Source organism: Bos mutus, chromosome 7, assembly GCF_027580195.1.
Source record: "Bos mutus isolate GX-2022 chromosome 7, NWIPB_WYAK_1.1, whole genome shotgun sequence".
Classification (NCBI taxonomy): domain Eukaryota; kingdom Metazoa; phylum Chordata; class Mammalia; order Artiodactyla; family Bovidae; genus Bos; species Bos mutus.
The window spans coordinates 55,592,516-55,619,709 of record NC_091623.1 but is presented as its reverse complement, the minus strand read 5'-3'; the positions used below and the strand labels follow the sequence as shown (position 1 = coordinate 55,619,709).

The window sequence follows — 27,194 nt, the reverse complement described above, 5'->3', positions numbered from 1 at the left end:
TATACCAGGCCTGCGCTAGGGGGCTGGGGGAGGGGTGACCTCCGGCAGTCACCAGCACTACCGCCGCCCGCCCTCCAGGAGCTGGACTCCGGCCAGCCCCGCCCCCTCCCGCCCCCCGCAGCCGCCCAGCTGCAGCGGGCCGGGGAAGACAGCAGTAGGGGAGCACTGTCCCAGGGACTGGAGGAGGGGACGAGGCCGGACACCCCCACGCGCGCACACACACCTGCCGTCCAGGTGCGATCGTGTCCCTTACCATCCCCCTCCACGTTGGCCCGGCCTCAGGCGACAGGGGGCGGGGCCGGCCCCGAGGGGGCGGGGCGGGGCGGGGCTACCGCCGAGGGCTGGTCGGGCGGCGGCGGCGGCGCGCGGAGGGCGCACGGGCGGCGGGACGCTGGGACAGCGGCGGCCGGAGCGCGAGAGGCGAGTAGGACCCGGGTTGGGTCGGGGTGCGAGCCCGGTTCTGGGTTCGAGCGTGGTCCCCACCCCACCCCACATCACCCCACTCTCAAGCCCGGGGCGCGATCTCGCCGGTCTCTACTAGCCGCTGCCTCCAACTCCATCATCTATGCTCAAACTTTCCGGACTTGAGAGTGTCGCGGTCCCCGCGCTTCTGCTCGGTCCTTATCTTTGCTCCTGTCCCTGCTGGTCTTTCCCAACCCCATCCTCCATCCGTACCTCCCTATCCCTTCGCCCCATCACTGCCTCCCCGTTGCCCCTCTCCCCTGTCTCCATCCTCCTTTCTGCCTCTGCCTCGTCCCCCTCCTCCCTCCCTTGTCCTCCCGCGCCCTCCTCCGTGGCCGGGCAGGAGCCAGGCCCCAGACGGCGGGAAGGCGGCCGGGCGTCCGGCCGGGCTGGGCCTCGGCCTAGCGGCTGGGCCGGCGTGGGGAGCTGCAGCTGTTTGCCATTAGCTGGGGACCCCGCAGGCCCCGCCCCCTCCCTGCACGGGACGGGGTCCTCCTCGCCCCTCGTCTTTGGGACGAGGAGAGGAGCGAGAAGACCCCAGAGACGTCCAGGCTGGTCTGGGACGGGGGCTTCAGGGAGACCCTGTTGGACTTTCGGGCCGCCTCCCAGGGACCCCGCGTTACTTCCCTGAGCCACCTACCTGTCCCCTCGTGGACTGGCCTGTCTACCTTTCCATATCTCTCTGTTCTGTCTCATGTACTCGCCGTGCTCCAGGGAAGGTGAGCCACAGACCCCCGCCACCACTACCCTTTCCCCCCCGCCCATCTGCTTTCTCCACCTTTAGCCAGTCACCCACCCACATGGAGCATGGTCACATGGCTTCAGACCTCAGTCTCTGCCTGGAAAATGGGGGTGCGGGTGGCTTGGCTGGCAGCGAGGGGAATCTACCAAGCTAAGGATTCAAATCCAGACCCAGCTACTTCCTCGGGCTAAGTGACCCTGGGCAAGTCACTGTGTATTTCTTTCTTTTTATTTTGGCCGCCCCACGTGGTATGTGGTATCTTAGTTCCCCCACCAGGGATTGAACCTGTGCACGGAAGCATAGAGTTGTAAGCACTGGATCGCCAGGGAAGTCCCATTCTGTGTTTCTGTGTCCCAAAACACTTCATCTTACCCAAGACACCGTAATACACGGTGATAACTACCCGCCTGGTAGGGTTGTTGTGATGATCAAAGGAGTTGCCTGGATGGTAATTATAGTTATACCATTATTCACCTCACCCCCTTCACCTCCAGGGGTCTCCACAGGGGTACCGTTTCTGCTTCCTGCCTCTAGTCTCTCTCAGGTTCCCAGAAAATATTTTCCATCACTTCCCTCTTGTGCAGGGGGTGACCCTTCAGGCAGGTGGAAAGCCAGGTTTCCTACAATTGGATGACTGTGTGTTCCAGGCACTGAAAGAAGGAGAAGTGAGGACAGAGACGTAGAGAGACAGGGCGGGAGAAGTGCAGAGAGACAGAGACGTGGAGAGACAGAGAGAGACGTGGAGAGAGACAAGCAAGAGGCTAAGCAAGGAGGACATAAGACAAGACAAGCTTGGCTGCCCCTGGAGCTTCGGCCCCGCCTTCATGCCCAGCAGGTGCTCCACCTGGCCCATCCTCCCAGGTACCCACTGCCCTGGCACCTCATCCTGAAAAGGGTGGGATGGGCTGGAACTTCTGCAGCCGGGTGGTTAGAGGTCAGACAGCAGAAAGGACTGGCCAAACTCGGTCAGAGTTGGGGACAGAAGTACCCTGGCCATCCTCCAGGTCTGGGGGTGCAGGTTAGTGAGAGGCCCTGATTGTCTTTCCCCTTTCCAGCCTCTGGCACCCCCTCTCACTTCCTCCCCCCACCCCCATGACTTCCGGGGCCTCCACCCGCTCTCTATCCTTGCTGCGCCCCCGAGCCCCTGAGCCGGACACATCCTGGGGGGGCCGGGGGGGGGGAGCAGGAAGTTCTCGTGTAGCCCGGCAGCGAAACTGTTTATTTTTAGAGAAAATTGTTTCCATAAAGGGGAAAGGCTTTGCTCCTTGCTGCCTCCCCCCAACTTTCCCTACCAGCCCCCCGCCACTTCCAGGCTGACCCAGCTCTGTTTGCGGGTCTCCTACCCTGGGCTCTGTTTCTCTTTGTGCCCCTGTGTCTCTGTCTCCCCAGATCCTTGCAGGAAGGGTGGCTGTCTCCCTATTAGTGCCCCCATCTGCCCACCTAAGCCCTGATCTGTCCTGGTAACCAGTTCTTGCCTGGGCGGAGGGGAGGGGGCACAGGAAGGGTGGCGGCTGTCGGACTTCAGCACCCCATCCCCGCCCCCCCCCGCCCCTGGTGGGGGGCCTTGTGGAGGCGGGGCTGTGGGAACAGCTGGAGCCTGTCCAGGGGCTAGACAGATGTGCGGGCGGACCGTGAGGTTTGGTTTCTTTGTTCCAGGCTGTGGGGGCCCCCCCCACAACCCTTTCCACAATCAGGACGGGTGTGTGCCTGTGAGAGGGTCCCACGCCCAAGAAAAGAGGGAGGTTGGTGGGGAGGGGATAGTGGGGAGGGGTGGCCACCTCCCCTTCTCCTGCAGACTCCTGACTCTGGGTGTCATCACACCCTCTTCACCCTCTTCCCAGGTAAACCTCAGCCGGTGCTGCAGGTGGTCTGACTCACAGTACCCCCCAGAGACACCTGAGGAGCTCTGCAGGCAAGAGGATGGCCCAGGTCCTGCACGTGTCAGCCCCCTTCCCAGGTCAGGGGTCTCGTGGGAAAGAGGGCCCAGCCTTGGGGTTGGAGGTGGGGCGTGAGGGACACAGGCCAGGTCCTGTGTGGCCTGGAGGAGAGAAGGGGGCCTGACCTGAGTGGGGCTGAGGGTAGGACACAGCTCTATCCTGAGGGCCTGAATGGGGACAACTCGGTTCTGCCCTCGACAGGCTAATGGAAGAGACAGGGTTTTTCAGGAAAGGAGGTTGGTCTGAGTTGGGAGACAGGGTCCTGACTCATTTGGGAGGTTGGAAGCACAGCCCTGCCCTGGGAGGGTTCAAGGGGGACACAGGGCCTTGCCTTAGGCTGGGGAGGTGGGAAGGGGCCTGAGACTTACAGCGGAGCATTGGGCAGCCAGTGGTGTCCCATCCTTTGGGCCAATAAGCCATGACTCACCCAGGGGCATCAGTTTGCCCCAGAAGGGGACCACAGTGTTCAGAGGCGCTGGCTTTTCTCTCTACCTCAGGGACCCCCGGCCCAGCCTCCCCGCCTGCCTTCCCCTCTAAAGAGCCTGATGTCCCCTACTCGGTGGAGACGCCCTACGGCTACCGCCTAGACCTGGACTTTCTCAAGTACGTGGACGACATCGAGAAGGGCCACACGCTGCGGCGGGTGGCCGTGCAGCGCCGGCCCCGCCTGGGCTCCCTGCCCCGTGGGCCCGGCTCCTGGTGGACGTCCACTGAGTCTCTGTGCTCCAATGCCAGCGGGGACAGCCGCCACTCAGCCTACTCCTACTGCGGCCGTGGCTTCTACCCGCAGTACGGCGCCCTGGAGACACGCGGTGGCTTCAACCCGCGGGTGGAGCGCACACTGCTGGACGCCCGTCGCCGCCTGGAGGACCAGGCAGCCGCCCCTGCCGGTCTGGGCTCCCTGACCCCCAGCGCGGCCGGCTCGACGAGCTCACTGGTGGGCGTGGGGCTGCCACCCCCGACACCACGGGGATCGGGACTGTCCACGCCGGTGCCGCCCAGCGCCGGGCACCTGGCCCATGTGCGGGAGCAGATGGCGGGTGCTTTGCGGAAGCTGCGGCAGCTGGAAGAGCAGGTGAAACTGATCCCCGTGCTCCAGGTGAAGCTGTCGGTGCTGCAGGAGGAGAAGCGACAACTCACAGTGCAGCTCAAGAGCCAAAAGTTCTTGGGCCACCCTGCAGGAGCCCGGGGCCGTGGCGAGCTCTGCCTGGACCTCCCTGAGGCCCCCGAGGACCCAGTGACGCTCGAGACCCGGAGTGTGGGCACCTGGGTCCGGGAGCGGGACTTGGGTATGCCCGACGGGGAGGCAGCCCTGGCCGCTAAGGTGGCCGTGCTGGAGACCCAGCTCAAGAAAGCACTCCAGGAGCTACAGGCAGCTCAAGCCCGGCAGGCCGACCTCCCGCCCCAGGCCTGGCCACCGCCAGACAGCCCAGTCCGTGTGGACACTGTCCGGGTGGTGCAGGGGCCAAGGGAGGTAGAGGTGGCGGCCAGCACAGCGGCAGGGGCCCCTGCTCAGCGGGCCCAGAGTCTAGAGCCCTACGGGGCAGGGCTGCGGGCCCTGGCGACGTCCAACGGGGCTGAGAGCCCCCCTGTGTTCCGCAGCCATGAGGTGATGGAGACAGTGTTCCCAGCGCCCACCGCATCCGCCAGCAACGTCCACCAGGTGAAGAAGATCAGTATTACAGAGCGCAGCTGTGATGGAGCAGCAGGTGAGCCATAGTAGGTGGGGGCAGACGGTGGAGGGTCCCTCCTTTTCCTCTGAATGCTGGGCTCCAGCCCCAGCCCTGTCCTTCCACCAGCACTCAGAACTTCAGTTTCTTCATCTGTGCAAAGGGGACACTTGTGCTGCTGACCCAGTCCCTCTAGGGACCGTGTGAAGAAATTAGGTGTCTGAAGAATTAGGTGTGTGCTCATGTCTAGAACGTTATAAATATGTAGAAAATAAGAGGTATTTGGGTGAAGGTCCCCAGGGCTGTCAGTTGCTGGGCAAAAAAATTCTTCCCTGATTGGCAAAAACCAGTCTCAGGCCATGAAAAAGGAAATGTGTTGTTCATGTAACTTAGTGACAACTTCAGGCATAGCTGGATCCGGGTGCTCAAATAGCCTCAGGAATCTCTACCTCCCTCTTTCTCTTCCTCTGTGCATCCTGGAATCTCTCTCAGGCAGGCAAAGGTGATCACACCACTCCTGGCATCTGTTGAGGCAGCTCATAAAGGGAAAGGGAGCCCCTCAATCCAGATAGCACCAGTAAAAATCCCAGCGGTGACCCTTCTTGGTTGGCTTGGGTCATTTGCTCCTCACTGAGCTAATCACTGAGTCTCTCGCTGCCCAGGCGCAGACCCTGGGGTTGGAGGAGCCCCACCCAAGTCCAGAGGGAGGAAGGGGATGCTCCCTGGAGGAACTGCTGAGTCCTCATGCTCGGAAAGGGGATGTGGGATGTTCAGGATAGCAGCTGCCCCACCACTGCTGTCCTGAGGCCCCTGGGAGACGCTGCCAGAATGACTCATAATCCAGACAGCTGTTCTTTATCTAATACCAGTCTGGTGCTGACGGCTCTGTTAAGTATTTTGCCCACCGAGGAGGTTAAGACAGTGGGCTGTGTAGCAAGGTCACCTGTGTTTAAACTCCACTCCTTACTGTGTGACCTGAATGGTCAGCTTCACTTCTCTGGGCCTCAACCTCCCTGTCTGTGAGTGGCCTTGTAGCGGTCCACACCTCTAGGATCCTTCTGGATTAGTGCACACATACAGCACGCACTTAACCATCGTGTGTTGCTACTTCTACTATTAGTTGTCGTGTCACTAAGTCGTGTCCGATTCTTTGCAGCCCATGATCTATAGCCCGCCAGGCTCCTCTGTCCATGGGATTGTCCAGGCAAGAATATTGGAGTGGGGTGCCATTCCCTTCTTCAGGGGATCTCCCTGACCCAGGGATCCAACCCGGGTCTCCTGCATGGCAGGCAGATTCTTTACCATCTGAGACACCAAGGAAGCCCAGAATACTGGAGCAGGTTGCTATTTCCTACTCCAGGGGCTCTTCCTGATCCAGGGATTGAACCCATGTTCTTTTGTGTCTCCTGCATGGGCAGGCGGATTCTTTACCACTGTGCCATGTGGGAGCCCCCCTACTAATGATTTTCAGGTCAATTCTTGTCATAACTGGGGAAACTGATGTTTGCGGAGAAGCTTCACATATCCTTTGTCAAACATCCAGGATCTGAGACTAGGCTGTTCTGAAGCTATAGCATGCCTCAAAGATTCAGCCCATTTCCTCGTCTAAGTCTCAAATAATATCAGGTGGTCAGAGCCCTGTAGAGGCACCAGAGGGTATGAGCTGGAGGGCGGGGTCCCAGCTGTGTTTTCTTGCCTCCCCATGTTCTTCCTGGCCAGCTCTGGACTCCACCCCTGTTTCTGTGTCTATCCCAAACACCCAGCCCTGAGACCCTGGCCCCCAGCCAGAGGCCCCGCCCAGCCCAGCCTCCAGATCTCTTAAGAGGCAACCTCCATTCCAGACGTGCCTCCCAGCACAGCCACGGGGCCTCCTGCCTGCAGGACACACAGACCTAGCCATGTCCCCACCTTGTGCAAGCGGTCACCCCCCAGAAGTTCTTCCTTGTGTTTCACTTAACTCCCTCTTGCTGCAGCCAGCCCCAGTCTCTGCCTCGCTTAGGCGGAACTGGCATGTGCTAATTCATGTCATTGCCTTCTCATCCAGGGAATATTTACTGAGTGCCTGCCATGTGCTAGATTTTTCTAGGCACTGGGGACACAGCAGTGAACAAGACAGATGGAAAAGCCCCCGCAATAAACAAATAGCCCACCAGAAACAAGTGAAGAAAAATCACTTCAGAGAACGCATGTTTGAAGCAAATAAAACAGGGATGTGGGATGGGTGGTGGTTGGATGGCATGGAGGCCCGTGTTCAAATTCTGGTTTCCCTGCTCCCTAGCTCCGTGCTCTTTAACCTCTGTTAAACCTGTTTAACCTCTCTGTGCCACATTTGTGGGATGGGGGTGGGGTAGGGCGATGGTACTGACTGCCCAATGGCACCAGATCAGTGTGAGCTGAAATACATCGGTTGGTGCTGAGTGTTCAAGATGGTATCAGGCACTGGTGGGTGCTCAGGGGTTAACTGTTGGCTCTTTGAGCCAAGATGTGAGAGAAAAGAAGTACCTGGGTGGTTTCTTGACAAATGTTTTGTTTTTCTGTTTTTTGGCTGCACTGCATGGCATGTGGGATCTTAGTTCCCCACCCGGGGATTGAACTCGTGCCCCCTGCAGCAGAAGCACAGGGTCTTAACCACTGGACTGCCAGGGAAATCCTTGACAAATGTTTAGACCACTTAGGTCGGTCATGCATAGGTCAATAAGGAGGCTGGGAGGAGTCCAGCCTTTCTGCCACCTAGAATTTGCTTGCTGCAGTGAAGGGCAGGAAGGGTGAGAGGCAGTCATCGCCTCAGGCTGGCAAACGTGGATGAGACAGGCAGAGGCCCAGAGACCACTGAAAACTCTCATTCACCCCTCACCTTTCAAAGGCACCACAGAGAGATTCCTGGGAGAAGGGGCAGCCAGGCACGTGCATCCGTGGGGTCTCTCCAAGGCTTTGAAATTTCCTGTTATTGTTTGAAACACAGTCCTATGAATGCAATTCATATTCTTTGTGGAAGGTTTGGAAAGTACAGAAGACTCTGTAAAGTGAAAGTCGCTCAGTCGTGTTGGACTCTTTGCGACCCCATGAACTATACAGTCCATGGAATTGTCCAGGCCAGAATACTGGAGTGGATAGCTTTTCCCTTCTCCAGGGAATCTTCCCAACCAGGGATCAAACCCAGGTCTCTTACATTGCAGGCAGATTCTTTATCAGCTGAGCCACAAGGGAAGCCCAATAATACTGGAGGGGGTAGCCTATCCCTTCTCCAGTGGATCTTCCCCACCCAGGCATCAAGCCAGGGTCTCCTGCATTGCAGGCGGATTCTTTACCAACTGAGATGGAAGACTCTAGAACACTAAATAAGAGCTCCATAAACCCACTACTGCCTGGACACAGCTGCTATGGATACTTCTTTCCTTCCGATTTTTTTTTTTTTCTCATGAAGAAAATAATATGTATTTTTGGAGTCTGGCAACATGTACTGATGGAATTTGTTGTGTTGCCTTATTTTCTATGTGAAAGCATTTAGGCAGCCCTTACAGTGGGCCAGGGCATTATGTGATGTCCTTTTTGTATCTTAATTCATTGACACCCCCAGTACCACTTGGAAGCGGGTGGTGTTTCTATCTGTTTTACAGATGTGGAAACTGAGGCACTGAGTGGTAAAGGAATTTGTCCATAGTTTTCAAAGCCAGGATTTAAATCCTCTGATTTCTTTGATTTAACATTATCCCAGGGACATTACATCATGTTATTTAAAAAATTTAGGGGAATTCCTTGGCAGTCCAGTGGTTAGGACTCCAAGCTTTCATTGTCGAGGGTGCAGGGTTCAATCCCTGGTCAGAAAACTAAGATCCTGGAAGCTGCAAGGTGTGGCCAAAAAATAAAAAACTGTTGGAACATGCTATTTATCTTTTAACAGCTGGGTGACTGTTTACTGTCAAAAAGAAAAAAGAAAGTGTTAGCTTCGTCCGACTCTGCAACCTCATGGACTATAGCCCACCAGGCTCCTCTATCCATGGAATTATCTAGGCAAGAATACTGGAGCGGGTTGCCATTCCCTTCTCCAGGGGATCTTCCCAACCGAGGGATCGATTGCAGGTCTCCAGCATTGCAGGCAGATTCTTTACCGTCTGAGCCACCAAAGGTGCCGTGCAAATTTCCTTCTGTGGGAACCTTTCATCTGCTTTTTTTCTTTTTGGCTGCCTCATGCGGCTTCCCAGGATCTTAATTCCTGGACAAGAGATTGAATTTGGGCCCTTTCAGTGAAAACACTAAGTCCTAACCACTGGGCCTCCAGGGAAGTTCCTGGAAGAGCATTTTTAAGGACCATGATATCTGTTACCAAATTGCTTTATTCCTCCCGACCCTGCTAACCCCACGCTGTGGACTCTCCCTTCCTGCACTAGTTGGCCAAGTGATTTAAATTTTTTAAAAATTTCTTTTGGACTTAAGGAGTTAATCTAATTCTTGGGCCCATGGCCCAAGAATCTCACCAGCCCCATTGAGCTAGGGATGGCACCTCTCTTGTTTGACTTTAATTCTTTTTTCACCTTTGTCTTCCACCCTCAATGTTGAGGATTGATAAATATTTTCAGCTTTGTGGGGTATCTGGTCTCTGTTGCAATGATTTGACTCAGTTCTTTTTCCCCCCAGCTTTACTGAGGTATATTTAATACACAAAAACCTGCACGTTTAAAAAAAAATTATTTTGTATTGGTATATAGCTGATTAACAATTTTGTGATAGTTTCAGGTGGACAGCAAAGGGACTCAGCCATACATATGCATGTATCCATTCTCCCCCAAACTCCCTTCCCAGGCAGGCTGCCAAGCAACACTGAGTTCCATGTGCCATACAGAAGATCCTTGTTGGTTATCCATTTTAAATATAGTATGTACATGTCCATCCCAAACTCCCTAACTATCCCTTCCCTCATCCTTGCCCCTGCCTCCCTGGCAACCGTAAATTCATTCTCTAAGTCTGTGAGTCTCTTTCATAATCTGCACATTTTTAATGTATACATTTTGATGAGTTTAATGTCTCAGCTCTACGTTTGTAGCATGTAAGCAGGGTAGCCAATACATCAAAGAACTAATGTGGCTATATACCAATAAAACCTAATGTGTAGACACTGAAATTTCAATTTCCTGTAATTTTCACGTGTCCCAAAGAGACTCCTCCTTTCAGTTTTTTCCCAACCATTTAAAAATGTAAAAACCGTGCCCACAGGCCGTGATTCAGCAACCCCTGCTGTCACACACCCCCACCCCATTGTAATATCATTCCTTGCAACCCACCTTCCAGAAGCTTATTTAGATATTTGAGTGTTCTTGAAAAATATGCCCTAGGCATGTTTAATTTCCTAAAATGGTATTGTGCTTTAGGGAAAAAAAAATATCTCTTTCTGTTTCATATTTTTTCCTCTCTACACTCTATTTTGGAACTCTCCACCCTGATCTGGTGGTTTGTCACTTTTAATGACTGCATAGATTTCTGCTGTAGGTATGTGCTACACTTTCTTATATGACCCCTCCTTGGTGGACACCTGGGTTACTTCCAAGTCCTGGCTGCTTTGAATAGTACTGGCTTCGTCCTTACATGTCCTGTCCTGTGGGGTTGCTGGGTTACAGGAAAGGCACAACTGCACTCCAGATTTTGTCTAATTCTCTCCGGAAGTTCTCTCTGGCCACACTCCCACCAGCCATGGCTGGGTCTGAAGTGTCCATTTCTCTACATCCACAGTAACATAGTTTATTTATCTTTCTAATTTTTTGCTCATTTGATGCAGTTGTCCAAGGTGGTATCTCCTTGTTTTAAATAGCATTCCTTTGATTGCTGGTAAGGTTGAGCATCACCATATATGTTTCACAAGCCTCTGTTTTTTTCCTTTGGGGCAATTTTGAGATGTTCCTGGCATTTTCCAGAATAGGGGTTGGTGAACTGTAGCCTGCAGGGCCACATGAAGCCTGATGCCTGTTTTCATACAGCCCATGGGCCCAGAGTGGTTTCTGTGTTTTTAAATGGTTGAACAATGTGAAAAGAGTAACATTGTGTGATATGAGCACAATTATATGAAATTCAAATTTATTAGAACACAGCCAGGCCCATTCATTTAGGTACCGTCTAGGGTTGCTTTTGTATTGTTTGCAACACATCTTATGACCCACAATATTTATTATCTGGCCCAGGACAGAAAAATTTTGTTAACGCCTATTCTAAAAGATAATTCTTTGCCTGTTTTTGGCATTATGACTATCTTTCCACAGCCTTTATTCTTCTGTCAATTAAATTTAAGAGGTTTTTTTTTTTAACAAAATAGTTTTAACCAAGAGTTTTTTAACTCTTAATGTTGATGTTGTTAAACTCATCGCAGATTTATTTTTTTGATTTTTAGTTCTTTCCACTTTATCTAGGTATGATTGACATATAAATTATATTAGTTGACTGTGCTGTGCTCAGTCAGTCATGCCCGACTCTGCAATCCCATGGACTGTAGCCTACCAGGCTCCTCTGTTCATGGGACTCCCAAGGCAAGAATACTGGAGCGGGTTGCCATTTCCTACTTATTGTATATTATTATAAGTAATAGTATTCATATTAGTTGAGGGTGTACACATTGATGATTACTATATATATATATGTGTGTGTGACAATGTATACATGTATATATGTATGTATATATTGCAAAAATGATTACCACAGTAGGTTTAACATCCATCACATCACAGTTATAATTTTTTTTTCTGTGATGAGAACTTTTAAGACCTGATCTCTTAGCAATTTTCAAATATATGCCAGAGATTTGTGGGTTCAGTTCCAGACCACCACAATAAAGCGAGTCACACATTTTTTGGTTTCCAAGGGCATATGAAAGTTATGTCTACACTGTAGTGTAGCCTATTAAGTGTGCAATAGAATTATGTCTAAAAAGACAATGTACATACCTTAATTTTTAAAATACTTTATTGCTAAAAAGTGGTAACCATCGGCTGAGCCTCCGGCAGGTCATAATCTTTTTGCAATGGTAACATCAAAGATCACTGATCACAGGTCCCCATAAAAAATATAATAATGATGAAAAAGCTTGGAATATTCTGAGAATTACCAAAATGTGACACAGAGACACAAAGGGACAAAATGCTGTTGGAAAACTGGTACCCGTAGGCTTGCTCCATGCAGGGTTGCTATTGGGCTTCCCAGGAGGCTCAGTGGGAAAAGAATCCCCCAGCCAGTGCAGGAGGCTCAGGTTCAATCTCTGATCTGGGAAGACCCCCTGGAGAAGGAAATGAGCACCTACTTCAGTATTCTTGCCTAGGAAATCCCTGGACAGAGGAGCCTGGTGGGCTGTAGTCCATGGGGTTGCCAAGAGGCGGTCACGACTGAGTGACTGGGCATAAGCACTTCTGTTTACGCCCAGTTCTCTCATGGGGTCTGTGCCGAGCCCTCTTTCCTCACCTCCTTTGGCCTATTTCTTCCTGCAACCCTACCCTGCTGATTTCATTATTGTGGCTTTGGGAATACGTGTTACTCTCTCCTAAGCCGACTTCCCCATCCCTGCCCGCTTTTAGCTGGCCAGGGAGGGGCCAGCTGGCCATGGACCTTTGTTCTTCCATATAAATTTCCATATACATTTTGGTAACAGTTCGCTCCATCTCCCAGTAGAATAACAATAATAACTATTATCAGTTCTGTTATTGTTATTTTAGTATTGCAGTGTCTGGCCTTGAACTTCTCACGACTGGAAGGAGCCATCCCAGCTTTTGAGGGGCAGAGCCTGCTCTTCCGTGGGGCTAAAAGGGCCATAGCATTGCTCTGATTCACTCTTTTTTTTTTCTCCACTTTTGAAAAATTGGGGGTAAACAACATATAACATAAAACTTACTCTCTTAACCATTTCTCAGTGGCAATAAGCACATTGCTGTGCAACCAACCTTACCATCCATGTCCAGAACTTATTTTATTTTATGGATTTATTTGCCTGCTCTGAGTCTTCATTGCTGTGAGGGTTCTCTCTAGTTGCGGTGCACTGGCTTCTCACTGCGATGGCTTTTCTTGTTGTGGAGCACAGGCTGTGGGGCGAGCGGGCTTCAGTAATTGTGGCACGAGGGCTCCATAGTTAGAGCCTGTGGGCTCTAGAGCAAAGACTCAGTAGTTAGTAGCAAAAGCACATGGGCTTAGTTGCCCTGAGGCACATGGGATCTTCCCGGACCAGGGATCTAACCCCCGTCTCCTGCATTGACAGGCAGATTCTTCACCACTGAGCCACCAGGGAAGCCTCCCAGAACTTTTCCGTCTTCCCAAATTGAATCTCTGTCCCCTTTAAACACTTACTCCCCATCCTTCTCCCCCAGCCCCTGGCACCTGCTATCCTACTTTCTATCTCTATGGATTTAACTCTTCTACGGGCCTCGTGTAAGTGGGATCATGTAAATCAGGCAACATTTGTTCTGTGACTGGCTTCTTTCCCTGAGCATAATGTTGTTAGTGTTAGTCTCTCAGTCGTGTCTGGCTCTTTGCAACTTAATGGACTGTAGCCCTCCAGGCTCCTCTTGTCCATGGAATTCTCTGGGTAAGAATACTGGAATGAGTTGCCATTTCCTTCTCCAGGAGATCTTCCCAACCCAGCGATCAAACCCAGGCCTCCTGCATTGCAAGCGGATTCTTTACCATTACGGTCTGAGCCACCAGGGAAGCCCGGAGCATAATGTCCCTTTACCTGAATTTAAGTAACAGATGACCTTCCAGGTGTTTTCCATCAGGAAGCCTGGCTTTGGGCGACAGTGATACTTTCCACTGTTTCTTGTACTTTCCACTTGACCACATAGTGCTTTTGTTTGTCAGATGTGAATTTATTGACAAGATTAAAAAAAAAATCAGATTCCCGTAAAAACCTGGCGTTTGCTCTCTGTTCCCCACGGGAGTTGGAGCTCCCGACTCTGGAATCCGCCTGGCCCGACCCCGCCCTGGCCTGGGGCGCTGTTGGAAGCTTTTATGGCCAATGTCTCCTCTGTTCGATGTGCTCTGCTTGTGTTGAGTGTTTACTCCCTGTTCCTAGCTCAAGTTGAGTGTTGCTCATGGACTTGAGGGAGTAGTTGCTGCGGTTGTCAAAAAAAGTTTAAGGGAATTAAAACGAAATGGTCTGCAGACCCCATGGTCAGTGGCAGGAAGGGGACATGGAAGCCACACGTGGCCTGGGATGTGGGGGTGACCTCAGTGGGTTCTGAGACCCGGGCAGCCACTCAGGGTCTCAGGACTTTTGTTCCTGGCTCCAGGCTGGTGATCTGGGGCTAGAACTCTCTGCCAACTTCACTCCTGTTTTTGCAGTGGGCACCCTCGGGATCCTGAGTCCTACAATGTCACCTTTGTTCTCAGACCAACCTGGGCGTTTTTTTTTTCCTAATTAAGATAAAATTAGGAACTATTAGGATATAACATAGGGTTTTCCTGGGGGCTCCAATGGTAAATAATTTGCCTGCGATGTGGGAGACCCAAGTTTGATTCCTGAGTTGGGAAGATCCTCTGCAGAAGGGAATAGCTACCCACTCCAGTATTCTTGCCTGGAGGATTACAATCCACGGGGTCGCAAAGAGTCAGACACGGCTGAGCACTCACACACACACACACATAACATAAAAGGTTTCATTTTAACCATGTTTGAGTGTCCATTTCACATTGTTATGCAACTGTCCCCACCATCCACCCTGAGAACATTTTCATTGACCCAGAGTGAAACCCACCTGGGTGGGGTTTTAACTTTCTAATAGCCCTTATTGTTTTTTTCTTTTTCTGGCCACCCCCTGTGGCTACCCTTATTGCTTCTTTTTACTGATTATTAAAAGGAAAACCTGCTTAATGTTTAAAGTAAAGAAGCAGAAAGCCAGATACAAAATGTTGTCTAAGCACAATGCTATAGGTATTCATAATATTGAAATATTATTTTATAAAATAATTTATAATAGTGAAATAATATTGTAAAGTGATAATAGTAAGTCTTATCAAAATGTAGCTGACAGCTCTCTTGACTTAACAAATGTTCTTCATGCTCTCGTCGTGCATATTGTTTTAAGCCCTCTCTCTCACTCTACTGTCTTTAGTGTGTATGGCGTCATGATGTAGGACATGTTTTGTCTGAGACACAGAGAGGTTAGTGACCTGCCTGAGGTCACACAGCTCTTTTGCGGGAGATTTGAGTCCTGATCATGACCACTATTTTCAGCTGTAGTTTCCAGACAACACTCAGTATGATGTCAGAGCCAGGATTATAGGGGTCCTGGTCACGAGCCAGGATTATGGGGGTCGTGTGATCTTCCCTGACCCTGACCGTCTGTGAGGCCGGCAGCAAACCAGAACTGGAATGGATCCTGCCTCCTCTTTGCAGGGTGACCTTAGGCCACCCTCAGGGTCTCAGTTTCCTCATCTGTAACAGTCCAGCTTCCACATGGGAAGTTTTGATGAAGTAATGCAAGAATTAGCCCTCGGAGCACCTGGCCCAGCGTAAGTGACAAGAGGCAGCTGTTATTACTGTTCTTGCTTGGCTGTTGTTACCGGCAGTAAACGCCTCTTCTCCTGCCTCTTCAGGTCACCCACAGGCTCCTGCAGAATCGTCCTTATCACCCCCGGAGTCTGAGGGGGCCACCCAGGCGCAGCCAGAGAAGAACACAGGCCAGGTGCCTGCCCATGATGACACCACCATCAAGGAGCCCATCAGGCAAGCAGCCTGTCATGAATCGGAGTTTGAGGAGGCTGGGGGTGCAGGTAAGTGGGAGTGGCTGCACGGAGGACCAGGCGCCAGAAGCCCAGGCATGAGGTCTGGCTTTGGGAGACTCTCATGACACCATCCCTCCCCCTCCAGGAGGGGCCCAGGCAGGCGTGCGGTCCATCATGAAGCAGAAAGAGGAGCCCACAGACCCAGAGGCCCACCGGAGGAGCCTCCAGTTCGTGGGGGTCAATGGCAGGTGAGAGATCCTGGGCTGAGGCCCTCACTTTGATTCATTCATTCAACCAAAGCACAGGAGACAGATGAGGAAACTGAGGCACAGGGAGGCCTGGTGGGCCGACTCCAGTCAGTCCAGTGCTGAGCTGGTGCTGTAACCACTACATCTCACTGCCCCATGGGAGGCGCTGGGCTCTACTGTGTGCCCCATGGAGCTCCTGGTCCACTGTGACCTGGGGCACTGATGGGCGGTCCCAACCCAGCATGGTTGGAGCAATGATGGGGATGCTCAGGCAGTGAGGGGGGCCTGGCAGAGGCAGAGATGGCCCTGGGGAGAGTCACCGACAGAGGGGAACACGTGTGCTGCAAGACAAGCAGACCCTTGCAAGGCGCAGAGTTGGGGGTGGGAGGTCTCCTGGGGAGGACACATCCTGGAAAAACGCTCCGAGGCAAGAGGAAGCCATGACATGAAAAGTAGGAGAGGACTTCCTGGGTGGTCTGGTGGTTAAGACTTCACCTTCCTGTGCAGGGGATGCAGATTCGAACCCCAGTTGGGGATCTAAAATCCCTCTTGCCTCACAGCCAAAAAACCAAAACATAAAACAAACAATATTGTAACAAATTCAATAAAGACTTTAAAAATGGTCTGCAACCAAAAAAAAAAAAAAATCTTAGAAGAAAAAAAAGTGGGAGGCCTGGGGAGCAGAAAGAGTTGGGGGCCTTGACTGCCAGGCACAGAAGCTTAGACTCTGTCAAGAGTTAGCAGAAAGCATGAGGGTCCTATTTGCAGTAGGGCGAGGGTCTGAATCAGTATAACACCTGTGTAAGGAGCAAAGTGGGTTTCCCTGGTGGCTCAGATGGTTAAGAATCTGTCTGCAATATGAGAGACCTGGGTTCGATCAGTGGATCAGGAGGATCTGCTGGAGAAAGGAATGGCAACCCACTTCAGCATTCTTGCCTGGAGAATTCCATGGACAAAGGAGCCTGGTGGGCTACAGCCCATGGAGTCTCAAGAGTCAGACACAACTGAGTGACTAACACACTTGCTAGCATAAGGAGCAAAGTGTAAGAGGTACCGAAGGGTAGAAGGGAAAAGCAGTGCCCCTCCCTGACCCCCCAGACATGATCCCCATCACAGGCAGTGTTTATTGAGCACTTACTGCATCCCTGGAACCCTGTCAACTTCATAGTGCCAGCATCCCCATTTAATGGATGGGGAAACTGAGGCCCTGAGAGGTCAAGTGCCCCTCCTCTACCACCTACAGCGTCTCCCCCAGGTATGAGTCCTCCTCGGAGGACTCCAGTACCGCAGAGAACTTCTCGGACAATGAGAGCACAGAGAACGAGGCCCCAGAGCCAGAGGAGAGGGTTCCAAGTGTGGCCGAAGCCCCCCAGCTCAGGCCCAAGGAGACGGCGAAGGCCAAGACGAGCCGGGAGGAGTCTCAACTGCCCCAGGAGTCTCTGCACACGCCCACAGCTGAGGGGGCATCAGGATCAAGTGCAAAAGACGAGATCCGGTCAGTTTTCTGGGTGGGAAGGCTTCAGGCAGGGCCTGGGGGGCAGAGAGGGTGACCTCTGCCTCAGATCCCACCATTCAAGCCCTCTGAGAGGAAACTCCCATCAGTCATGTACACCTTAGTCTGAATTAGTGAACCCACTCTTTCTGGGCATCTGAAGATCTGGTGGCTTTGACAAAGGGCCTGAGGGGGGCAATTTGGGCTGTTGGGGTTAGGGTTTAAGGGGCAGGCCAAGTCTGTTCTTAAGTCACCCACCTTCTTTGGGACATTTTGCCCCACCTGTCCATCCTGCGTATGTCTCCTATTTCTACCCTTGATGAAAAATCCATCCTCAGAAAAAGATTTCCATCTGCCACTGGCCATTTGGAATAAAGTTTGACCCATGTTTCCATTTTCTCTTGGGGTCTGTGTGTTCCCCATGTCTGCCCCTTGGGGTGCCGTGTAAAAGTGTCTGAGAAAGATGGGGGTCTGAGATTCCACCACTCAGGGGAGCCCTGGCAGGACTGGGTGAGGGCCACGGGGCAGAGTGTTGAGACCCTCTGTGAGCACCCCAGTTGGACATGGTGGGTGGAGGACACCCAGGAAGCTGAGGCGAGTGCTCCTAAGATAAACTCCCCTTTGTCTGCTCTTGGCAGGATGGAGCTGAGTCCTGACCTCATCTCAGCCTGCCTGGCCCTGGAGAAGTACCTGGAGAACCCCAAAGCCCTCACCGAGCGGGAGCTGGTACGGTGGGGCCCTGGGCCTGAAGCGGGGGCCTCCTTCCCCTCCACCCCCATCCTGGCTTCTCCTCAACCACAGTGTCTTTCTGTGCTTTGGATCATGAGTACCCCAGGATCCTAGCTGGGAGCTAGTGGGCGAGGGGCTCCAAGACTTGAGTCGTGGTCTTTGGAGAGGCGCCAGGGAGGAGGGAGGGCCAAGGATGGTCACCTGCCAGCAAAGCTAGCCTTGGTTCCTGTTCCTTCCCGGGCTTGAGGAAGGGGAGTATTTCCTGCTGCTGTATTTCTTCTGATGGGTGTGTACACTTGACCTTGAAGATCCCATCCAGGGTGGAGACGCTCACACCTTCCTCTGGGGGCATACCTAGGACCATGGGGTCTACACTTCCCTTTGGGGCAGGGGACACTACACTTTTCTCCAGGGGCAGCTCACCTAGGGTGGGGCACCCACATGTCCCCTGTGGTTCAGGGTGGGCTTCATCTGGGCCAGGGTGGGCTGCCGTGGCCCTCACTCCCCTCTTCTCTCCGGCCCGCGTCCAGAAAGTGGCCTACACCACGGTGCTGCAGGAGTGGCTGCGCCTGGCCTGCCGCAGTGACGCCCACCCGGAGCTCGTGCGGCGCCACCTGGTCACCTTCCGGGCCATGTCTGCGCGGTTGCTGGACTACGTGGTCAACATCGCTGACAGCAATGGCAACACAGCGCTGCACTACTCCGTGTCCCACGCCAACTTCCCTGTGGTGCAGCAGCTGCTGGACAGTGGTGAGCCTGGGGATCCGGGAAGGGGGCCCCTGGGGGAGCAGGCGGGCTGCCACCCGGGTCTGATGTTCTGATGGGGGAGATGCTACCCTCCTGGTCTGATGGGGGAGGGTGCCCTCACAGACTGATGGAGGAAATGCCACCCTCCTGATGTGATGGGAGAGCTATCACCCTCCCAGTGTGATGGAGGAGACATTGCTTCCCAGTCTGGTGGAGGAGATGCCACCCTCATAGTCTAATGGAAGAGACACTGCCTTCCCAGTCTGTTGGGGAGATCTCACCCTCCCAGGCTGGTGAGGGAGATGCTGCCCTCCCAGTCTGACGGGGGAGACGCCGCCCTCCCAGTCTGACGGGGGAGACGCCGCCCTCCCAGTCTGACGGGGGAGACGCCGCCCTCCCAGTCTGATGGAGGAGACGCCGCCCTCCCAGTCTGATGGGGGAGACGCCGCCCTCCCAGTCTGACTGGGGAGACGCCGCCCTCCCAGTCTGACGGGGAAGATGCCGCCCTCCCAGTCTGATCAGGAGACGCCGCCCTCCCAGTCTGATCAGGGAGACGCCGCCCTCCCAGTCTGACGGGGGAGACGCCGCCCTCCCAGTCTGACGGGGAAGATGCCGCCCTCCCAGTCTGATGGGGGAGACGCCGCCCTCCCAGTCTGATCAGGAGACACCGCCTCCCAGTCTGATCAGGAGACGCCGCCCTCCCAGTCTGACGGGGGAGACGCCGCCCTCCCAGTCTGACGGGAAGATGCCGCCCTCCCAGTCTGATGGGGAGACGCGCCCTCCCACGCTGGTGAGGGGATAGAGGCCCTACCTGTGGCCCCAGTGTACTGGAAAAGGCAGCCATGGTCTTATGGAAAACACACGGCCCTTCCACCACCCCAGTGACCCCTGTATGACAAAGGTGACACCCCTGGAACCCTAATCTGAGGAAAGGATGTGGCTTCCCATCTGGGGCTCAGAGACAAGTTGTGGTCTGCAATTAGATGTGAAGAAATTAGACGCGACTCTCCACTAGTCAATCTGATGAAGGAGGCAGAGCCCACAGTCTAATGGAGGAGACATAGGCCAGACCGAAAGATGACCAGGGGGCCTTTCAGATTAATGAGGGAGACACAAATCCTGCTTTCAGCCCTAAATGTGGGAGCCCAGTCTGATGGAGGAATCACAGACTTCATTGTTAGGAGCCCCTCCCATAGTAGAGATGGGGACCCAGGGGCAGAATGGGGTTGTCAGTCTAAGAAAAAAGAAGGAATGAGTCCACACCTAGACTATTGAGGAGACATGGTGCCCAGTGCTCACTATGGTAGTGAACAGGGCTTCCAGTCTGATGGCAAAGACGAGGCCTGGTCCTCAGGGGCCCTCCCCCAGCCTTGAGGCAAACCCAGCCAGCATCGTGGGGGTCTGAGACCCGATCTCTTCCTGGCCCCCCGCCGGCAGGTGTCTGCCAGGTGGACAAGCAGAACCGCGCCGGCTACAGCCCCATCATGCTCACCGCCCTGGCCACCCTGAAGACCCAAGATGATATCCAGACCATCCTACAGCTTTTCCGGCTTGGAGACGTCAATGCCAAAGCCAGCCAGGTATAGACCCTGGGCATCGGTGACCTGGACAGCCCTTCCCACTTATGACGTCCTAGCCCTGCCCCAAGCCCAAGGCGAGAACCCCCACTCCGCAGGCAGAGAAACTGAGGCGCAGAGAAGTATTCATTTCCTCGAGGTTCAGCTAGAGGAGGGGGACTTGAACCTGGGTCTAGCTCCAGAGCCCCATTTTTTTTAAAAAAATTATTTATTTGGCTGTGCCAGATCTTAGTTGCCACGTACGGGATCTAGTTCCCTGACCAGGAATCAAACCTGGGCCGCCCTACTTTGGGAGCTTGGAGTCTTAACTACTGGATGACCAGGAAGTCCCAGACCCTGCTTGCTTTTTTACTGATTTATTTTTAATTAAAAGAATTGTATTAGCGGTTTAGGTTGTTTTTTTTTTTTAATGGAGTATAATTGATTTATAATGTGTTATTTCTGGTGTACAGCAAAGTGATGCAGTTGTATATATACATATATGTAGATTATTTTTCATTGTAAGTTATTACAAGGTGTTGAATATAGTTCCCTGTGCTATGCAGTAGGACCATGTTGTTTATTTTATATACAGCAGTGTGTATCTGTTAATCTCAAGCCTCTAATTTATCTCTCCTTCCCCACCTTTTCCCCTTTGGTAACCATAAGTTTTTTTTTTTACTATGTCTGTGAGTTTGTTGCTGTTTTGTAAATAAGTTTATTTGTATCATTTTTTTAGATTCCATACATACGTGGTATCATATGATATCTGGCTTTGTCTGATTTATTTTGCTTAGTGTGATCATCTCTAGTTCTATCCATGCTGCGGCACATGGCATTATTCATTGTTTTTTATGGCTGAGTAGTATTCCATCGTAGCACATTGTACCACATCTGCTTGGTCTCTTCATCCATCGATGCTTTCACGTCTTGCCTGTTGTAAAAGTGCTGCAGTGAGCCCTGGGGTACAAGTATCTTTCTAAATTAGGGTTTTCATCTTTTCTGGGTATATGTCCAGGTGGTTTCCTTTTTAAAAAATTGAGGTGAAATGCACTTAGCAGCAGCAGCAGCAGCAGCAGCAGCACATACGATGAACCCTTTTAAGATGACAGTTCAGTTCAGTCGCTCAGTCGTGTCCGACTCTTTGCGACCCCATGAATCGCAGCACGCCAGGCCTCCCTGTCCATCACCATCTCCCGGAGTTCACTCAGACTCACGTCCATCGCGTCGGTGATGGCATCCAGCCATCTCATCCTCTGTTGTCGCCTTCTCCTCCTGCCCCCAATCCCTCCCAGCATCAGGGTCTTTTCCAGTGAGTCAGCTCTTCGCATGACCGGTAGCATTTAGCATAGCTGCAGTACCGCGCAACCTCTGCCTCTGCCTGCCTCCAGAACACTTTACACGCTGATGGGAGACCCGGCACCCGCAGCTGTCGCTTCACTCCCATCTTCCCTCCCCCAGCCCCTAGCCCCCGCAGTCTGCTTTCTGTCTCTGTGGATTTGCCTGTTAGGGATACAATATAAATGGAATCATGTAGTAGTGTGTCCTTTTGTGTCTAGCTCTTGTCACAGAGCATAATTTCTTTATTTGGCTTTGCCTGGTTTTAGTTGTGGCATGTGGGATCCAGTTCCCTGCATTGGGAGCTGGGAGTCTTAGGCACCAGACCACCAAGGAAGTCCCTGGACATTGGTTTTTATTGAGATTTAACCTCGTAGCTCAGTCGGTAAAGAATCTGCCTGCGATGCAGAAGACCTGGGTTCAATCCCTGGGTCAGGAAGATCCCCTGGAGAAGGAAATGGCAACCTACTCCAGTATTCTTGCCTGGGAAATCCCATGGACAGAGAAGCCTGGCAGACTATAGTCCATGGGGTTGCAAGAGTCAGAAATGACTTAGCCACTAAACTACCACCAACTGGTAGACAGAAAAGCGTGCAATTCTTAGCTCAACACATTTTACTTATGTTTGTACCTGTGACTTAGGAATCTGATTTAAGTGGGCATATGGATGGATAGCATCATATGGTGGACATGAACTTGGGCAAACTCTGGGAGATAGTAAAGGACAGGGAGGCCTGGCGTGCTGCAGTCCATGGGGTTGCAAAGAGTCAGATATGACTTAGCAACTAAACTCCAGCAACAACAAGGGATGGGGAGACACAGAGCATGTGCCCGAGGAGGAGACATTTAAGCTGAGACCTGAGGGATGAGAAGGAACCAGTGGGAAGAAAAGGGATCAGCAAGTACAAAAGCCCAGTGGTAGGTAGGATTATTCGAAATACAGAAGGAGGCCCATGAGTGGAGGTGCAGTTAGCATCAGAGTACTCAGGAACCATGGAAGGTTCTAGAGCAGGGGTGTCACCCTCTGGGGCCTGCATGATCCATAAGCCTGTTCCTTTGCCCTATCCAGGCGGGGCAGACAGCCCTAATGCTGGCGGTCAGCCACGGGCGGGTGGATGTAGTCAAAGCCCTGCTTGCCTGTGAGGCAGACGTCAACGTCCAAGATGACGACGGCTCCACGGCCCTCATGTGTGCCTGCGAGCACGGCCACAAGGAGATCACTGCGCTGCTGCTGGCCGTGCCCAGCTGTGACATTTCCATCACCGACCGTGTGAGTCCCCACCCCAGTGCACCCAGCGGGGAGGGTGGGAGCACAGTGCAGAGGGCATCAGCATAGCAACCGATGCTTTGCAGGATGGGAGCACAGCTCTGATGGTGGCCTTGGATGCGGGACACAGTGAAATTGCGTCCATGCTGTATTCCCGCATGAACATCAAGTGCTCGGTGAGTCTCAGCCCTAGCTGGGAAGGGGGTGGGGGCTTTGAGGGGGGATGGCGTACAGAGACCATGCCAAGGGCTGCAGAGGCAGCTGTTTGTTGAACCTTCATGGTGGCCCCATGAGGAAACAAGACACAAGAACTAAGACTGTGCAGCTATGGTTGGTGATCACAGGATTCAAACCAGATCTGTCTGGTTCCAAATCGTGTTCTTCATGACCATGTGGAGGACTTTGGCATTTACTCAAAGTGTGTCATTGTATCCAAGGCCTTGAGAAGTTTCACTGTAAAGAAGCCTAACTGTGCCTTAATGGGGAATTTCTCTGATTTGACCCTAGAAATCTGGGTTGTTTTTTTTTTTTTAATCATGCCCATTAGCAAAATGCTCTTCTGGAAGCCTAACAGGAGGATAAGATTGATGTTCGCTGTGTCCTGAGTGCTTGAAGGAGGAGAAAGCCCTGCCAGTCTGATGGGGGAGGCAGGGGCAGTCCTCATAGGTCTCCAAAGCAGTGCCCTGTCTGATGGAGGAGACAAGCCCTTCTAGTCTGATGGCATGTGTGTGCGCTCAGTTGTGTCCGACTCTTCGCGACCCCATGGACTGTAGCCCACCAGGCTCCTCTGTCTGTGGGATTTCCCAGGCAAGAATACCAGAGTAGGTTACCATTGCCTCCTCCAGGGGATCTTCCCAAACCAGGGATCAAACCCACGTCTCCTTCATTGGCAGGCGGATTCTTTACCACTGAGCCACCTGGGAAGTGCCTGCTAGTCTAACGGACTGTATACCAAATGCCTCCCGAGCGGGATTTCCAGAACCCTCCACATGAACCCTATTCAGTTGCATAATGTACTGTTACTGTGACCATTTTTCAGGTGGGGAAGCTGAGACTTAGAAGGTTCCATTCTTGGTCCAAAGCCTCACAGACAGGAAAGGGTAGAGACCTTAGGGTGTGAATCCAGACTTTGGACTGGAACCTGTCCGCCCGCTCCTCCTCACCCCCATCTCCCACTTGCCCTGGTCTCCCTGAGGCATGTCTGGGGCCAGGTTCCAGGGTGGCAAGGTAGGTGTTTACCACAGCAATTTCCCCAAGTAGTCCAGGAGAGAGAAGGTTGCTGAGACATAAGCCATCTGGCTCCTGCTAGGCTTACAGGTTCTTTCTGAGGCTCTGAGTCTTCCCAGCGTCACTGCTTCAGGTCTTAGGTGCTCAGGGATCCCCTTGGGATCAGCTCTGGGCCTCCATGTCCACACACTGGGAGATGGGGGTGATGGGGCTGGGTGGTGTCCTGCTGTCTGACATGTGGTCCTGCTCCCAAGGGCTCCATCACTGTCCTCTGGGGCCACTGCTTCCGCATGCTTCTCTGGCTCGCACCCCCACTGCCCCTCCACTGTCCTCCCCAAAGTGACCAGAGGTCACTGTGAGCACCTGAGTTGGGGTACAGCCCTCCTCTGCTCACAGCCCTCTGTGACTCCACCCTGCTTGGAGTGGGGTCATCCTCAAAGCCCACCTCCCCCCACTCTTACCTCCCCCTTCCTTGCTCGCTCTGCTCTAGCCACACTGGCCTGATTGCCGCTCCTGCCTCAGGGCCTTTGCACTTGCGGTTTCCCCTGCCCGGAACACCCTGCCCCTTGGGTGCCCCTCCCAACATCCTTCAGACGTCACCCTGCCAGACCACCTGCTCTCCACTGTCACTGCCACCTTGTCACTCAGGAAGAACCCTCCACTGCATTCATCTATGAGCTTCTGTGAAGCTATCTCCCCAGCAGTGTCACCTCCTTGAGGCCAAGAGGCCACAGCCTGTTGTTCACTCACCACAGGCGCAGAGCCAGCCAGCAAAGTCGCTACCTCAGACCCCCAAGGGGAGGCCAAACTAAAGGAATCCTGCCTCTCATTTCAGTTTGCCCCGATGTCAGATGACGAGAGTCCTGCGTCATCCTCTGCAGAGGAGTAGCCGTGAGAAGAGCCCAAGGTGCCACTCCTGGGGACCAGGCAGGCAGCCCGGAAAGAACTGTCCCCCTGGCCAGCTCCGGCTCGATCCACCAAGGTCCCAGTATCAAAGGCAATCGGGGTTTTCCTCTGCTTCCCAGGGGGAGACCCCAACAGCATGGAGACTTCAGCTGAAAGCGGGTTTTTTCCCAGTACCCCGGTTCAAAGCAGCCGCAGCACAGACTGGAGCTAAACTCATATGTAAATCGGCGCCAGTGGCTGGCTCTGAGGCGTGGGTTTGTGAGGAACGCTGAGAACAATCAACTGGCAATTACAGATGGAGGAGGGTAAGAGGGAAAAATATTGTATTTCTGAATCACAGTTGGAGGGGGAAAAAATCACTTACTTACTTGTTGCCAAATTTGAAAGTCACTGGAATCGTATATTTTCACTTTAAGCCTAAATGCTGTTACGCACGGATCGCACCGCCTAGAGTGTCCTGACACCCAGCCCCCCTACATTTAATTGTCTGGTATATAATCGAGTTTTGTCCCCTGCCCCCTGCCCAGACGACTTTCTTGGTGGCATTCTCTCGTGGTCTCTTCACAAAGCAGATTCTGTCTTTGTCACCCGGGGTGGGAGGTTTAGTCGGTTCTTCTGCCTTCTGTTTCTTCCCACTGCGAGTGGCCCACCCGCCCGCCTCCGCCCCATTCAGGTGTGGGGCTCTGGAGCCAGCAGCCGAGGGGTGCGAGTTGTGCCTTTCTTGCGATTCCCCAGAATCTCCTCCACGCAGGGGGGCCCTGGCAAATATTCATTTTCCTAGAAAATCCTTTAGACCTGGACATGTAGGAAATGAATCCAGTCCCCAGAGGGGTGCCTACATCCCTAGGCTTAGAACCCCAGTGACAAGGCCATCCTTCTCCACAGACTCCAGAATGTCTCTCCTCTAAGGAAGGAAAACAGGGCATGAGACTGCTGGCAAGCACAGGCCCCGTTCCAAAATTCCCATGTGTGCTCGATTCAAAGTTGGCTGCCCCCGAGGGCTCCCAGTACAAACTTAAAGAGACAGAGCTTTGCCGAAAACCAAACAAGGGCCAGCTGGTTGTCTTTTTTTTTTTCTTTAAACAACCTACAGGCTTTCCGGAGCCGCCTGGAACACAGCCTGCTGGAAACGGGGCTCTCCCAACACACACAGTTTCCTGCATGGTCTATTTTGTCTCAGAATCTCAACATAGTTTTCTTTCCCATTCCTTCCTTTTGTGACCAAAAAAGAAAGAGAAAAGGAAACAGGGAGGGGAGGAGGGGGACAGGTTCTAAGCCTCGAAAAGTGCCTTGTGACCGGGGAGTAAGATCCCTTAGTCTTTAGACTTCCTGCCCTCTCTTGTCCAGTTCTCAGCGTAGCCACCAGGGTGGGCGCTAAAACCCCAGCAAGACGGGTCAAGCCCTCAGCACTACACGCATTCATTCACCAAAGCCAAGTGCTGGCTTCTCTTCTAGTAAAGTAGGTTTCCTGGCCTGATGGAGTCTGCTCACTTTGATGATGATGGAAGGGATAGTACCTAAGACAAGAGAGTTTGGATGGTCAAAGGAGAGAGACACCCCCGTTTGTGTGTGTACCTGTGTGTGTAAATGAAAAGGAAAGGAAACCCAAGCTGACTGGGGATGACCACTGACAGGAGGCCACAGCTTTGGGCAGCTTTGAGAAGCGGTACGAGAGTTGTGTGTCTGTGTGTCCGGCCCTGGAGCTGTGGCTGTGTTTATTTTAAGCTTCTAGAAGCAGCTCATTGACCACCGTGCCCCCCTGCTCCGCACTGTGAGTCCATATTTATCCCTGTGTGTTCCCTTCTCCCTGCCCTTACCCCTTGGGCTTGGCGTGGTAGGTTACAGGGGGTTCTGTGTCTGACCCCGCTCTCTTCTCACATGTATTCAAGACCTTGAACTTCACTTTCCGACCATGGTACGTCCATAAAGACAGTATTACACTTAAATGAAGTATTCCTTTTTGTAATCATTTTTTAGAAGGTAAAGGAATTTAATAAAGCTACCTTATGAGAAGGCCAAAGTGTATGTGTCTGGTGTTTGTCTTACTGTACTCGTCTTTTTATTTTTAAATCAATTAATCTTTAAAATTTTGGCTGAGCTAGGTCTTCGGTGAGGCACACAGGCTTAGCTGCCTGTGGGATCTTAGTTCCCCAACCAGGGATCAAACCCATGTCCCTTGCATTG

At 52.7% G+C, this 27,194-nt stretch overlaps 1 protein-coding gene across 4 annotated transcripts; it reads left to right on the top strand.

Annotated features, from left to right (window-relative positions):
* The first annotated feature begins 110 nt into the window (after positions 1–110).
* On the top strand, positions 111–27,030 carry KANK2 (KN motif and ankyrin repeat domains 2). Of its 4 annotated transcripts, none has more exons than XM_070373682.1 (13): positions 111–234; positions 1,852–2,065; positions 3,046–3,161; positions 3,639–4,850; positions 15,372–15,548; positions 15,646–15,748; positions 16,992–17,243; positions 17,879–17,966; positions 18,500–18,719; positions 20,154–20,296; positions 22,680–22,880; positions 22,964–23,053; positions 24,940–27,030. In XM_070373682.1, exons 3-13 carry the CDS (start codon positions 3,125–3,127, stop codon positions 24,991–24,993), a joined length of 2,577 nt encoding a protein of 858 aa, XP_070229783.1. In that variant the 5' UTR covers positions 111–234; positions 1,852–2,065; positions 3,046–3,124; the 3' UTR covers positions 24,994–27,030. The 4 variants fall into 4 exon arrangements, with proteins under 4 accessions (XP_070229783.1, XP_070229786.1, XP_070229782.1 ...); XM_070373685.1 differs by lacking the exon at positions 111–234 and adding an exon at positions 275–420 and having other exon boundaries at positions 17,004–17,243; XM_070373681.1 differs by lacking the exon at positions 111–234 and adding an exon at positions 275–420.
* The last annotated feature ends 164 nt before the right edge of the window (positions 27,031–27,194 follow it).

Excerpts from the sequence above, each read along its gene's own strand:
- KANK2 (XM_070373682.1), top strand. The coding sequence starts at position 3,125 with ATGGCCCAGGTCCTGCACGTGTCAGCCCCCTTCCCAG. Across the intron at positions 4,851-15,371 it reads CAGCTGTGATGGAGCAGCAG|GTCACCCACAGGCTCCTGCA; the intron begins GTGAGCCATAGT and ends CTGCCTCTTCAG. Across the intron at positions 17,967-18,499 it reads CCCTCACCGAGCGGGAGCTG|AAAGTGGCCTACACCACGGT; the intron begins GTACGGTGGGGC and ends GCCCGCGTCCAG.